Source organism: Mustela lutreola, chromosome 3, assembly GCF_030435805.1.
Source record: "Mustela lutreola isolate mMusLut2 chromosome 3, mMusLut2.pri, whole genome shotgun sequence".
Taxonomy (NCBI): domain Eukaryota; kingdom Metazoa; phylum Chordata; class Mammalia; order Carnivora; family Mustelidae; genus Mustela; species Mustela lutreola.
This window is the reverse complement of record NC_081292.1, coordinates 181,879,905-181,894,073: the sequence shown is the minus strand read 5'-3', so window position 1 is coordinate 181,894,073 and position 14,169 is coordinate 181,879,905. Positions and strand designations below refer to the sequence as shown.

Here is a 14,169-nt window from a genome sequence, read left to right as displayed (position 1 = left end):
CTGACCAGAGTTAGTAGGCGTCCTCCCTGCAGGCTATCTCAGGACCTCCAGCACACTCCCCAACAGCATATGCTGTGTGCTTCTGACTTGCCCGTGAGCACAGGGCTCCATAGGACACGCTTTGGGATGTGCTGCTGAGAGGAAGCCTTGAGCCTCCCTCTGATCCCCAGCCCCCATCACATCACACGTCCTCTGACTTCACCCCAAGGAGCAGTTGCAGAAGAGGCTGGGGTCGTTGGGGGGTTGTGGTGAGGGTGCAGGCTCGCTAAGCGGTGCACCCCACCACCGGCCCAGGGCGGTTTGTGCAGCAGCATCGGGAACTCGAACTCATGAACAGTTTCCGGGAACGGTTTGGCTGTGACTGGCTGCAGTATAGGAATCACCTGGAGACCTCCGGTACCCCTGTTCTGGCTACCCCCAGCACTCCTGCCCTCAGCACACTGCCCCTGAGCCCAGGGTCTGTGCCTGGCCCTCCGCCCCCAGAGGAGTCACCGCAGGGAATGGCAGAAGTCAGTTTCCTGCCGGAGCCCCGGGAGGAAGAAGAGGTGGAGGAGCAGGAAAAAGAGGAAGAAGGAGAGGAGGAAGAGGAGGAGCAGGAGGAGGGCGAAGTGGAAGGTGAGCAGTGAGCGCTCATTCAGCGCCTGGGCCACGTGCTGCTGCGTGTGTCTGGGAGAGCTGGGCAAACCCAGACTCGGGGTGGCTGACCCCTTCTGGATGGAGGGCCACCCCACAGGAGGGTGGAGTCGGGGATACCTCTCTGCTTCTTACAGGGTTGTTCTCCTGGTCTCTCCTCAGCCGAACTATGTCGCCCCATGTTGGTGTGTCCCCTGGAGGGGCCCCAGGGCGTGCGCGGTAGGGAGTGCTTTCTCCGGGTCACTTCCGGCCACCTGTTCGAGGTGGAGCTCCAAGCTGCTCGGACCCTGGCTCGGCTGGAGCTCCAGAGCCTAGAGGCAGCTGAGGTGGAGCCCGAGAGTGAGGCAGCACTCGAGGTGAGCACCAGTGCTGGGCATCCTGGAAGTGGGGCTAGGCTTGTCGTTGGAGCCCCCTTGACAGACAGCTATTAGGTGCCCGGCGCTGGGTTGCGAGTTTCCCACAGTCTCTGGCTGGCACTTGGAGCAGAGCAGGGGAGCCGCGGGGGGCAAAGGCGAGGTCCCAGACAGTTTGGAAGGCTGGGCTGAGGAGCGGGGCTGCTGAGCTAGTGTGGGTGTGAGCTAGAGCGTTTCCAGAGCTGCGGTTTCCAGATCTCTCTCATCTCCTCCCTCCTTTTTTTTAAAAAAACTCTTTTATTTCTGCTCTTCTTTTTTTTTTTTTTGAATTTTGACTGTGTTATGTTAGTCACCATACAGTACCTCATTAGTTTTTTTTTTTTTTAAAGATTTTTTCTTTATTTATCTGACAGAGATCACAAGTAGGCAGAGAGGCAGGCAGAGAGAGAGGAGGAAGCAGGCTACCTGCAGAGCAGAAAGCCCGATGTGGGGCTCGATCCCAGGACCCTGGGATCATGACCTGAGCCGAAGGCAGAGGCTTAATCCACTGAGCCACCCAGGTGCCCCCCTCATTAGTTTTTGACGCAGTCTTCCAGGGTTCAATGTTTATGCACCATACCCAGGTTTCCGTGCAGTCCGTGGCCTCCTTCATACCTGCCACCAGGCTGACCCAGCCCCCACCCCCTCAAAAACCCTCGGTTTGTTTCTCGGAGTCCACAGTCTCTCTTGGTTCATCTCCCCCTCTGATTTCCCCCAATTTACTTTTCCTTTACTTCTCCCAGTGTCCTCCGTGTTATTCCTTATGCTCCACAAGTAAGTGAAACCATACGATAATTGACCCTCTCTGCTTGACTTATTTCACTCAGCATAATCTCTTCCAGTCCTGTCCATGTTGATATAAAAGTTGGGTATTCATCCTTTCTGAGGGTTGCGTAATACTCCATTGTATATATGGACCATATCTTCTTTATCCATTCATCCGTTGAAGGGCATCTCAGCTCTTTCCACAGTTTGGCCATTGTCAATGTTTCTGCTGTGAACACTGGGGTGCATATGGCCCTTCTTTTCACTACATCTGTATTTTTGGGGTAAATGCCCAGTAGTGCAATTGCTGGGTCATAGGGAAGCTCTATTTTTAATTTTTTGAGGAATCTCCACACTGTTTTCCAAAGTGGCTACACCAACTTGCATTCCCACCGACAGTGTAAGAGGGTTCCCCTTTCTCCACATCCTCTCCAACATTTGTTTTTTCCTGCCTTGTTAATTTTTGCCATTCTAATTGGTGTAAGGTGGTATCTTAACGTGGTTTTTGATTTCAATTTCCCTGATGGCTAGTGATGAACATTTTTTCCCTCCCTCCTTTTTTTTTTACCCGGTTCCCCACTTTGTGCACAGGGCTCAGATCCGCTCCCCAGGGCCCCTGTCCTTGCTCTGCGTTTCTCCTACATTTGCCGTGACCGGCAGCTGCGTCGCTATGTGGTGCTAGAGCCCGATGCCCATGCAGCTCTCCAGGTAACAGGGCCTAGAGTGAGGCTCAGGGGACTGGGCTGGGGGGGGGGCTGAAAGGCGGAGGGCCAGGGTCCACTGCTCACAGCTGCTTCTGGCCCACCCTGTTTCAGGAGCTGCTTGCTGTGCTGACCCCAGCAGCCACTGCGGCTCAGCGTGAGCTTGAGGAAGTGAGAGACCTGCTGGGGGGCAGACTCCAGTGTCTGCGCTGTGGCCATGAGTTCAAGCCAGAGGAGCCCAGGTTGTTAGACAGTGAGGAAGGCTGGAGGCCTCTGTTCCAAAAGACAGGTACACATCTTGCCCTTGACCTTCCTGCGCATGAGACTCCCACCATTTCAGAGATGTTGGCTTTGAGGGAGGGAATATAAAGCGGGAACCCAGGGAAGGAAGAGGTGGGGACCAGCTCTTCTGTCTGGAAGGAAAATAAAACTGTCTGGTACATTTACCCCCCCCCCCCCCAAAAAAAAAGACAAGGAGCAAAAGAAGAAATTAGATCCTCTTTTTTTTCTCTTTAAAAGTCAGGAAATACAATTTCTGTAATTCTTGAAACATACTCATTATTTTTTCATAACTTGCAGGCTTTTTCTGCTTTTTTGGCTAATACTTGGAAACTCCATAAAAGCTGCTTAACCCTCACTGCAGTATTGGGTGTAGTGCTGTCCTCTGAGCATGGTTGGCTGTTGAGTAAGGTGCTTTGTGAGTTGGCTGAGGTTGTCCTGCCTTGACTGACCTTATGAGCTACTTGAGATCAAGTGGTGCCTCATGGGATCTCTTCACACCCTGTTCTGTATTTTTTCCACTGCAGATCAGTCAGAATTTTTTTTACAGATTTTAAAAAATCTTAAAATTTTTTTTTCTTTAAGGATTTTAAGAGGAAAAGAGATATCCTTGATAGCATTTATGTTGAAATGCATAACTTTTTAAAAAATATGTATCTGTCAATCAATCAATCCATAGATAGATACAGAGAGTGGGAGAGAGAGCATAAGCAGAGGGAGTGGCAGGCAGAGGGAGAGGGAGAAGCAGGCTCTCTGCCAAGCAGGGAGCCCAATGCGGAACCCAATCCCAGGACCCTGGGATCATGACTTGAGCTGTAGGCAGATGTTTAACTGATTGAGCCACCCAGGCAACCCAAAATGCATGACTTTTATTAGCCACTTTGTCTTCCTGGCAGCAGCTGGAACAGGAGTTTAAAATTTATTGAGAAAATGGACCCTTCACTGTCCCCCAGCCTGAACCTCCCCAGAAGTCCAGAATCATAATGTGTGCAGTGGAAATAGCCTCATCCTCTTTGAGACCTTTTTGTGCTGTGCAGCGTTGTATGGCCCCCGGGGTCCCTTCGGTGGGTCATTAAATTGGACATTGCTAAATGCTATGTTCTCCTTTTATTTGAGCCTTGGTTACCTTATCTGGAGCAAGAAGAGCATGAACTCATCCTCTGTGCTGTTAGATTTAAATGTCACAGGAAGATACCAGGTACAGTGTCAGGCACAAATCAGAGGTTCTGTTTAAATGGCAGCTGCTGCTGCTCCAGCCTCAGCTGCACAGTCTTGGACAGGGTGTGTCAGGATTCTTGTTTTATCTTAAGAGAGAGAGAGAACACAAGCCTGGGGAGCGGCAGGCAGAGGGAGAAGCCGCATCCCCGCTGACTCTGTCTGTCCCAGGACGGTGGAATCGTGACATGAGCTGCAGGCAGATGGTTAGCTGCCCAGGCACCCAATTCTTTTTTTTTTTTTTAAGAGTTTACTTATTTGAGAGAGTGCAGCAGTCTCATGAGTGGGGAAAGGAACAGAGGGAGAGGGACAGCTAGACTCCCTGCTGAGTGTGGAGCCCGGCAAGGGCCTCATCCCAGGACCCTGGGATCATGACCTGAGCTGAAGGCAGAGGTTTAAACACTGAGCCTCCCACGCACCTCAAGGGAGTATTGATTCCACTGTCAGAGGGTCCAGTGTATGCCCACGACAGCTGCTCAGAGAATGTTTCCTCTCTCACTGCCGATCCCTGACTTGGATTCTTTTTTTTTTTTTTCTTCTTCTTAATTTTATTTATTTATTTGACAGACAGAGATGACAAGTAGGCAGAGAGGCAGGCAGAGAGAGAGGAGGAAGCAGGCTCCCCGCTGAGCAGAGAGCCCGATGTGGGGCTCGATCCCAGGACCCTGGGATCATGACCTGAGCCGAAGGCAGAGGCTTAACCCACTGAGCCACTCAGGCACCCTCCTGACCTGGATTCTTTACCTGATCCCATCACCCATCCTGACGACCCTATAGGACAGGCACTGTCTGCGCTCCCTATTATAGAGGAGGAACCAGACTCAGAGAGCTTAGGTGACTTGAGATTGCTTAGATGACAGCCGCTAAGTGATGGATCCTGGAATTGGACCCATACCTGGCACCCTTGCCTTCCTGATCTGTTGATTTGGGGCTTTTAGACGAGGCTGGTGGAGCTTCAGAGCACATGATAGCCTGAGGCTGTGGAAGGGGGCCAGAGCAGGATCTGGCTGAGTTTGGTCCTCTCTGGGAAAGCCTAAAATAAGAAGGGGGTATAGTTTAAGGTGACTGTGGGCCCTGGGTCTGGGTTTGCTCCTCCCTCACTGGGATGGAGAGCGATTGGTGAACTGGCCTGCCCAGGAAGTGGAAGGGGCCTGTTGGGAATGGTGGGGAGCCTAGGAAACTGGGGATGTCGGCCAAGGTGAGTCCAAGAGCGGGTGGGAAACATGACAGAGTGGGGGATTGTGGTTCTGGGTATGGGCTACACAGGGACTGTGCTCATCCTTCCAGAATCCCCTGCCGTGTGTCCAAACTGTGGTAGTGATCATGTGGTTCTCCTGGCTCGGTCCCTGGGAACCAGTGACAGGGAGCACAGACAAGACGAACGATCACCAGCTACCTTGCAGACGGCCAGCCCTGTCTGTGACTCTCCTGACCACAGTGACCACAGCAGCAGGGCTGACGGGACCCCGTCGCAAGCGCCGGTCTCCGGGGAGCGCCACAGTTGGAGCCTCAGTCCCCGTGAGTAGCGGGAAAACAGGACCAAGGTGGTTTAGGGAGGCGGGAGAGCGCGGTGGTAGCCTGGGAAGGCTGATGGCCCCCTGCTTGCCCCCAGCCCCTGAGCGCCGTGGCCTCCGCTCTGTGGACCACCGACTCCGGCTCTTCCTAGATGTTGAGGTGTTCGCCGATGCCCAGGAGGAGTTCCAGTGCTGCCTCAAGGTCTGTGCCAGCCCGGCGCTGCCCTGCGTTCCTCCTCTGGCCAGTGAGGGGGCGCTGCTGTGTCCCCCGCAGCCGACGGTGTCTGCACAGGGGCTCTGAAAGCTCTGGGTCAGGTGCCCAGTTTCAGCTCCCGCAGTCACTTGCAGTGTGGCTGTGGACACGGTCCTGGACAGTGACCTGTCTTTGGCACTCTGCTTCGGGGATGGCGATGCCTACCTCGTAGAGTGTGCTAGCATCAGTGAGCTCCGGGGTCTGGAAGCTGCCCAGCCCGCAACCTGACTCACGTGGGGCCTTCTGTCACTATTACAAGTACCCGGTGTTATCGGTCCCTCTGCGAGCACCTGGCATTGGCAAGACACTAGGGTTTAGAGTAAAGCAGTCTTGCCATCTGTCTTCTATTTTGGTTTGAGAAACCCGATGATCATGAGCTAGGAAAGTGCTAGAATCAGGCTGAGGCATCAAATTCAGCTGGAGTGATGGGGCCTCTGCTTCTCTGGGAGCCAATCTAAGATCCAATCCAGGTCTTGAAGGATGAGTTCTCGGGGGATGGGGGCGTGATGTGGGGAAAGGAAGCAGCACCTGTGTCAGGGTCCTAAAGGAGGGGCAGCTCGTGGGGAAAAATTGTTGCCTTTGGGGCGACAGGGGGTGGGATTGGGAGAGGGCAGGGACCCTGAGGGGCAGGCAGGGGTCTGTTTCCGGGTAGCCTCAAGTGTCTGCCAGGGAGCTTGGACTTGATCCCAACGGCCGCAGGAGCCCTGGAGGCAGGGGAGCAGCCGTTGGTTTTGTTCTACCCGAGTCCTGCTAGGAGTCTGGCTGAGTGTGGAGGGCAGGTCAGAGGGGGTGCGATGCCAGGCAGGGAAACCCCTTGAGCCCGCCTGCAGGCCAGGGTGCCGGGGGGTGGCGGGCGAGGCTGGATGCCGTAGTGACTCTGTGCTCAGCCTGGCACTGCCTCCTTTGTCCCCTCTTTCTCATTGCCTTCCTCTTCCCCTTAGGTGCCACTGGTGTTGGCAGGCCACGCTGGGGAGTCTGTGTGTCTTGTGGTGGTGTCTGACCTCAGGCTCTATGTGTTGAAGGTGACTGGGGAGATATGGTGAGCAAGTGGGGCCGCCAGGGTCGGGGCAGGGCTCCCGCTGGGTGTCCCGCCACTCACTCTTTGCCACTGCTCTGACCCTCCCTCCCTACAGCGGGCCTCCAGCTAGCTGGCTGCAGCCAGCCCTGGCCGTTCCCCTGCACGACCTGAGCGGCATCGAGCTGGGGCTGGCAGGACAGAGTCTGCGGCTGGAGTGGGCTGCTGGGGCAGGTAGCTGTGTCCTGCTGCCCCGAGATGCCAAGCGTTGCCGGGCCTTTCTAGATGAACTCACTGGTGAGAGAGGGAAGAGGGAGGGAAGGGAGTGGTGGGGAGGGTGAGTGGGGGCCGAGGGGTCACAGCTGCCCACGTTTCAAGGCCACGGTGGAGATGGACAGGTAGCGGGACTCATCCCCTATAGAGGTTTCTGGAATCTAGAAGTTGAAATCAGGAAGTTCTCGAGAGGTGGAGAGGTTGGGATGGAAGAGCTGGAGTCTCTGAGGTTCCCTGTCCCTGGCTGGCTCTGTCCAGATGTCTTACAGGCTCTGCCCCCTAGCTGGAGGAGCAGTGTCCGTGCCACGGAGGAGGAGGTGACCCCGAAGCACCGCCTCTGGTGAGTGGATAGGAGATTGAGGTCACGGTTGGTGCCCAGAGAGCCGCTCTAGGAGCCGGGGGCCCCCTCCACAAGCACCCACTGGGGTTGGGCCCTGAGCCTCTGGGCCTGCCTGTGGTCATGCTCACGCCTCCTGACCCAGCCTGGGTTCGTCCCCCCTGCTCCTCTCAGTATTTCCTACCCCTGGACTGACTACTCCTTCCCCTCAGGCCGTTGCTGGAGAGAGACCCTTCCTCGGAGCCTCCCCTGTTCTTCTACCTTCGGGTGTTCCTGGTGGAAGGTGAGGCTTCTGTCTTCTGTCTTGCCTCAGGCCCCTGGATAGGGGCCCGCATTGTGCCTCTGTGCCCTTGTAGTATTTTCAGTTTCTGGAATCTGGACTTCTTTCACAGGCACACCCAAATGACAGCCTCGGTCTTCTGGCCTCTCTGAGTGGGGTGACAGGTTTCCTGAGCCCTCAGAGACCTTTGCTTTGAGGTTAGGCTTTCTGTGAGGTGGAGCAGATGGGCTGGGTCTGCTCATCCTGTTAGAGGAGCGCACGGATTTTCCTGGCGGGCTGGGTGTGGGGCAGGTTCCTTCTGTCTTTGGCCTCAGGGGTTTTGGAGTCTAGAGATGCCAGGAGTTGGACAAAAAGGAGAGCTGGCCTCCAGGGGCTGCTCAGTGACCACCTTGGCATGATGTGGTTCATCCCTCTCGAGTGGCACCAGGAGGCCGCCCTGGGGATCTGGGCTCCTCTGTGGCTTTCCACTCTGGGTCTCACCCTGTCTCTTTCCCTCCAGGCCCTGCCACCTGCCCAGTGTCCCTGTTGATGACTCTGTCCACCCTGTACTTGTTAGAAGAAGACCTTGCAGGCTCCCTGGTGGAGCCCGCTCTTCCAGCAGCATCTGGTGAAGCCTCTGAGACATCCCTGCCCTTGGGTCCGGGCCCCTCTGTGCGTGTCAGGGAGCAGTGGCCCCTCAGCAGCTTGAGCTCTGTGCTGCTCTATCGCAGTGCCCCAGGGGACCTGCGGCTGGTCTTCTACGATGAGGTGTGTGCGCACATATGAGAGAGGGAGAGGCAGGGGCTGGGGTGGAATTGCGATGGGCAGTTGTGGTGGAGGGCACACGAAGAAGTGGGGTGAGTAGCTGGGGGGCTCGCTGGGTTTGGAGGAGCAGCAGGCAGGGAGGAGCAGCAGGCAGAGAGGGCAGCTGCTGTGGGCAGTGGAAGCCCGAGGACCTGGAGCCCAGCTTGTGTTAGCGGGAGGCCTTCAGTAACGCATCAGCTGCTGCTTGGTGTTCACGTGTGAAGGGGCCCCAGGTGCCAGCCCTTTGCTCTTCCCAGACTCTGGGATGAGGTTCTGTCGTTAGGCCTGTTACAGATGGGGAAACTGAGGCTTGGGGGCATTAACCAGTTTGTCTGGGTCACAAGTGGTCGATCCAGGAATCAAACTCCAACTGGTTTCTTGGAGTTGAGTCCAGACCTTATGTTCTGGAAAACAGGGTGAATTAAAGAAACAAGACAGTACACATGGAAGCCTCTGTGTGGGGGCCTTCAGTAAGTGTTCTGCTTAAAAAGCCCGAAGTCTGAGTCTTCTGTGGAAGACACAGGCCTGGGCAGGAGGCAGGCCTTAAGGCAGGGAGGGGCGGCAGATCCTCCATGAGTCTCCGCTCACTACCACTTGCTCTCCAGGTGTCCCGGCTGGAGAGTTTTTGGGCCCTTCGTGTTGTGTGTCCAGAGCAGCTGACGGCCCTGCTGGCCTGGATCCGGGAGCCCTGGGAGGAGCTGTTTTCCATCGGACTCCGGACAGTGACCCAAGAGACTCTGGATCTCGATCGGTGAAGCTTCCCTGCCAAGCCCGCCCCGGCCTTGGAGCCATGGCTGCTGAAGCTCTCTGTCCCGAGTCTGGCTGCCAACTTCTCCAGCCGTGGGCGCTCGTCAGTGAGGCCCCAGATGGCCCACGGCTCAAGACGCGGTGAGAGAAGTCGCCTGGCCTGGCCTGGTCTAGCCCAAGGGGACAGGCTACATGGGCAGTAGGAATGTTTCTCCTGCACTTTTTCTCAGGTACCAATAAAATGGTTTCCCTTCCAGATGCCATGGGGAGTGTTTCCGTGTGTCACTCAGGTGGTCTGCTCTTCTCCGCTTCTCACAGAAACCGCCCTACCCACCGCTCTCCCTCAGTGGATAGCCCAAGCCTTGTCAGTCCCGTGAGCCCGTGAGCCCCCTCTGCCCCAGGCGATGGGAGCAAGTGGGATCCCTGAACCGTGGGCGCCAGGCCTCAGCCAGCCCTGCCTGTTACGGGGACCTGACGTGGGAATCACTGCGGAACAAACGGCTGGGCCAGCTGGGTTCTCGCTTTCTCATTCCAGCGGGGCCCTAGTGAGGATCTCTGCCGCTGGCAGTGGGCGCTCAGTATGGGGGGCAGTCTGCGGAGTAGGTATGTGGACTTGGGGCTGTGGAGGGAGTAGTTGCCTCCTCTCAGCCCTGCCTCGTGCATCCCAGAGGCCTGGTCGGGTAGACCCCATGCTGTCACCTCTTTCGCTGTTGCCACAGTGATCCATTCAGGGGTTGTCACGTGACTCAATTTGGTTGCTGGAGCACCCAAGAGAGAGGTATACTTTCCCTGTGAGGGGTGCTGAGAGGGTGAGCCCAGAGCTGCCAGCCTTCTGAGAGCGGAGCCATGCAGGGAGAGGCAGAGCCGAGATCGGGGCACACAGGCCAGGTCCTGGAGGTGTGCTTGGAGTTCTTGGATCCAGCTGTGCCTGCAGGCAGGTGCCCCTGGGACTTCGGGTTATATGAACTAAAGGAGACCCCCCCTCCTGTTTCTCTTCCTTCTCTCTCTTTTGTTGGCCTAGGCTAATTAAATCAAATAATGCGCCACAGAAAGGGTCCTAACTGCATAAATCCCCACTCTGACGTGAGCTGGCCTGACTTGGGGTTTCATTTTTGCTCTTGAAAATGAATGTAGCAGGAGTGGTGTCCACATGTTTGTGTAGAGAGGCCCTGAGAGGAAGGCTTGGGCAAGGAGCCTTGGAGGCTCGTCAGGCCACCCTTGTATGCGGAGGGTGGGCTCTGTTCGAGTCTGCTGGGTGGTTTTGGAGAGGCTCTTCTCTACTGAGCACTTAATACGGAGGCCGCTGAGCCAGGTGCCTCGTGATGGTCTCTGCTACTTATGGGGGATCCTGGGAAAGGGTGACATCTTGTTACAGGAAATAGGCGTAGAGGAGTTAAACAACGCGTTCAAGGTCACATCAGTGAAGGGAGGAGCCCTGCTGTGTCCAGGCTCATGTGACTTCACAGCCAGGGCAGTCTACAAACCACGGAGCCTTCCTGCCTCCCCTCTGCTCTCTAGGCCCAGCCCCACTCACAGAGAGGGAGCCTGGCCCACTCAGCCCTGCACAATCCTCCACTTGTCCAGGACGGGCAAGCCGGGTGGACTGTACATATCTGAAGCAGTGAGATCTTAGGTTACATATTCATTCATGGGTGATTTTCACCCCTTCCTGCTGAACTGTAGAGAAAAAGATGCCAACCTTCAGGCGTTAAGTTGGAGAGCCAAGCAGTAGGAAGAGGTTTGAAAGGGACCACAGAAGGATACCAAGAGCTCTGCAATGGGAGAGAGGGGAGAGTTTTTAGAGAAGGGCATTAGGAGCAGTGTAGGAACAATTCCCCTTTACACTGGGGCTCTCAGGGTGGAGGGGCCCTGGGCCTAGCTCCGTGTTGGGAATTACAGAGGACAGCGACCTGTCAGGTGCTCCCTACGCCACCAGAGCATATGGAGGCAGCATTTTGGAGGCACTTGGCAGGTTAGTTGCCAGATTTCTCCTGAATGGAGAAGGGAGGGGGTCCAGAGGATCCTGTGGGTGACTGGGGTGCAGGGAAGTCAGGGGAGAGCAGGCAGAGAGCTTGCCAGCCGGTTGTTGCAGGAACGCAGCAGGAGGAGGGTGTAAGCCCAGCCCCCAAATGGGGATGTGAGCAAGTTAGACTGGAATGGATGGAATTGAAATCACCGATGAGGCTGAGTTGACTTAAATGATATTGGATCAACTTCTCTGTTGGTTGGAAATGAGGGCTCCGTTACAAAGATAAAGTTACCAAGAAAAAGGTCATTTTTGCATACCTGAGTTTAGAGGACTGCCCTATCTCTGAGATTTCTATTACCATTGCAAGGTCAACATAGGAGGGTCTGGAAGGTGTGGACCTAGAGAGCAGGAGAGGGTATGGTTTCTTTATGGTGGACTGGGGGTTGCTCCTTTCTCCCCCACTAGAAGGCCTTTGACTTCGGGTTCATGGGGAGGGATGTGCTCTGAAAACTTGGTCAGGCCTCACTGAACGCTGTTTTGGGGAAGTCCAAGGTGGAGCCTGGGGTTGGGGTGTTTTGTAGGCTAGAGAAGACTGGGTTGGGCTCCTGGGGCCCAATTCCACCCTTGACCCAGCCAGCCCTGTGCAAACCCTGGGGCCCCAGAAGACGGAATTGTTGGGGAACTAATCAGTGCACCAGAGGACACTCAGCCTCCTGCCCTGCAAGAGCAAAAGTACAGTGGAGAAGCCCCTGGGCCCTGAGGAGGGGAAGGAAATGTGGGACCCTAGGAGGTAGAAGCCTTCGATGTTGGTTAGAGCTCACTCCTTAGTTCTGCTTACCCTCCCTCCCTCCCTCCCTCTCTCCCTCCCCCCCCTTTCAGGCCTTCCTTTTGATTTTATTTGAGAGAAAGAATGAGTGCATGACTTGGGGGAGGGGCAGAAGGAGAGGGACACGCAGACTCCATGCTAAGTGGGGAGCCCGCTGTGGGGCTCAATCCCAGGACCCTGAACATGACCTGAGCAAGAAATCAGACGCTTAACCGACTGGACCGCCTAGGAGCCCCCATGGCTGCCTTCTCTGCGGGTCAGCATTGTTCCTGTCTTGAAACATGTTCGTTACATATTCATAAGTATACGAAATGGGTGAGTTTATTTATCCCTTCAGTTGACAGAGATTAATAGGACACAGGTCCTACTGCAGAGCCCATTAGAGCATATGTCAGGGCAGGAGGCTCATCAACCACTCCCAGGAGAGCAACTACCTTCTCTGGGTCAGGACTGCTGAGAGGGGACGGTGAGGGCAGCCCTGAAAGCTCCCTGGAAGATTTATAGAGGCACACCTCTAGGTAACGAGGACAGTAATGACCCAATAGCTATGGCTCAGTGAGCCCTTCTTAGGGCCCGTGCGTTGTTTAAAGCCTCTCATTTCCCCAGGTGTTTGTTATAGTGTTTTGGTCACAAGACCTAGAGCTTAAGGAAAGAGTTTAAGGAAAGAGCCCTGTGTATGGAAATGACCCAGACCCGGAAGGCTGGTGCTGAGGCCCCAGAGACAAAGCTTCTCCCACGTCGTGGAACCAGATGGTCTCTCTTTCTCTTTTCCCCTCCCGCAGCAGGACCCTGGTCTGGTTGAAGCAGTGTGCGTCTTGGAACCGGCCAGGCGGGAAATGCTGGCTAGGGTGGCCGGCCCTCGGTGACAGGCCCGCACGGAGGTGGAGGTGGCTCAGAAAGGACAGTGCGGAGGTTCGGAAAACAAGTTCACCTACTTCTGTTTGCTCAGAGCTGGCCTGAATTTCTAACTGAAGCAAATTAAAACTTCCCAAAAATATGAGTTCACTTTCTTGGCGGTGCGCACACCCCCTTCCCCAACAGCATTTTTGCGCTGTCTGGAGGCTAGCCAGGACTGGCCCCGAGAGAGCCCTTCTCCAGCCCCTGGCCCAGAGCTCCCTTTCAGATGGGTCCGGCCCATTTACAAGCGCTTCCCCAGAAGTCCTGGCAGGTCATGGGCCGGATGGGGCAGAGTCATCTGCAGGGTTTCTAGGATGATCCACCAAGCGGGTGTGAGGCCGAAGCAACCGAAGAGGAGTATCCTCCCATTTCTTTGTGCTTAAATTCTCTGCATGGGACTTTGTTTTAACAGAGCAGCAAAGTCCTCTGCCCCCTTCATCCTGGGGGTGCTGTGTCTTTGGCGACCCACGAGACAGGTGCTGGTATTGGCCACCAAGGAAGCTGCCAAGGGTGAGGCCACTGCTGCCCCTGGAGGTGTCTGGCGCCTCCTCAGGCACCAGGATGCGCCTGTTTCCGACACCTGCCACACCGAGCGGACGGGACCACCTTACTACTGATGCCCGTGCACAGATGTCTGTCCGCAAGCACTTGCTTCTCACACCGCGGACTGGCCCCAGAGATCGACTTGTCCCTTCAGTCTGGCCTTTTCCTCCCCTAACAAGTGCTTATTGATTGGCTCTCCAGCCTTGGGCTTGCTGGCAGTGGTGGCCTGAGGCAGTGGAGAGAAAGATTCACTCCCTAAAACTGTCCATAATGGCACTCTGCCACTTTTTCTGTAGAAATAAGGCAGGTTGGGATATATTCTCGTTAGCTTCTATTAGTATAAATGAATTCCAGAGAGACAAATAAATTGATGGTGGGAATGAAGATAAGAACGGGCAGAAGGGGTCAGGGATGGTATCGAGGTTCTGTTACTTTTTGTTTTAAAAATATTTTTAAACTCCCAGAATGTATTTTGGTTCAAAAGTAATATTTAAGGGGCACCAGGGTGGCTCAGTTGGTTTACCTTCGGCTCCAGTCATGATCCCAGGGTTCTGGGATCGAGCCCCACATCGCACTTCCTGCTCAGCAGGAAGCCTGCTTCTCCCTCCGTCACTGCTCCTGCTTGTGTTCCCTGTCTTGTGGTCTGTCAAATAAGTAAAATCTTTAAAAAAAAGAGTAACATTTAAAAATTCAGATGAGGCCCTAGGGTGTTCAGTGGCCAAAAGTGGATGATCTATTTTGAATTTA

The 14,169-nt window shown here is 55.1% G+C and overlaps 1 protein-coding gene across 7 annotated transcripts in view; it reads left to right on the top strand.

The window, feature by feature from the left end:
- Nucleotides 1-14,169, top strand: part of STK11IP (serine/threonine kinase 11 interacting protein) — a 21,639-nt gene extending 7,470 nt beyond the window's left edge. For 2 of the 7 annotated variants that reach the window (XM_059167933.1, XM_059167934.1), the window contains exons 14-25: nt 295-615; nt 796-989; nt 2,382-2,498; nt 2,606-2,780; nt 5,273-5,503; nt 5,598-5,701; nt 6,694-6,791; nt 6,886-7,064; nt 7,299-7,380; nt 7,590-7,660; nt 8,157-8,404; nt 9,046-9,443. In XM_059167933.1, the coding sequence (XP_059023916.1) occupies nt 295-615; nt 796-989; nt 2,382-2,498; nt 2,606-2,780; nt 5,273-5,503; nt 5,598-5,701; nt 6,694-6,791; nt 6,886-7,064; nt 7,299-7,380; nt 7,590-7,660; nt 8,157-8,404; nt 9,046-9,195 (1,970 nt within the window). In that variant the 3' untranslated portion in view covers nt 9,196-9,443. The other 5 variants (XR_009352009.1, XR_009352008.1, XR_009352007.1 and 2 more) reach the window with 5 other exon arrangements.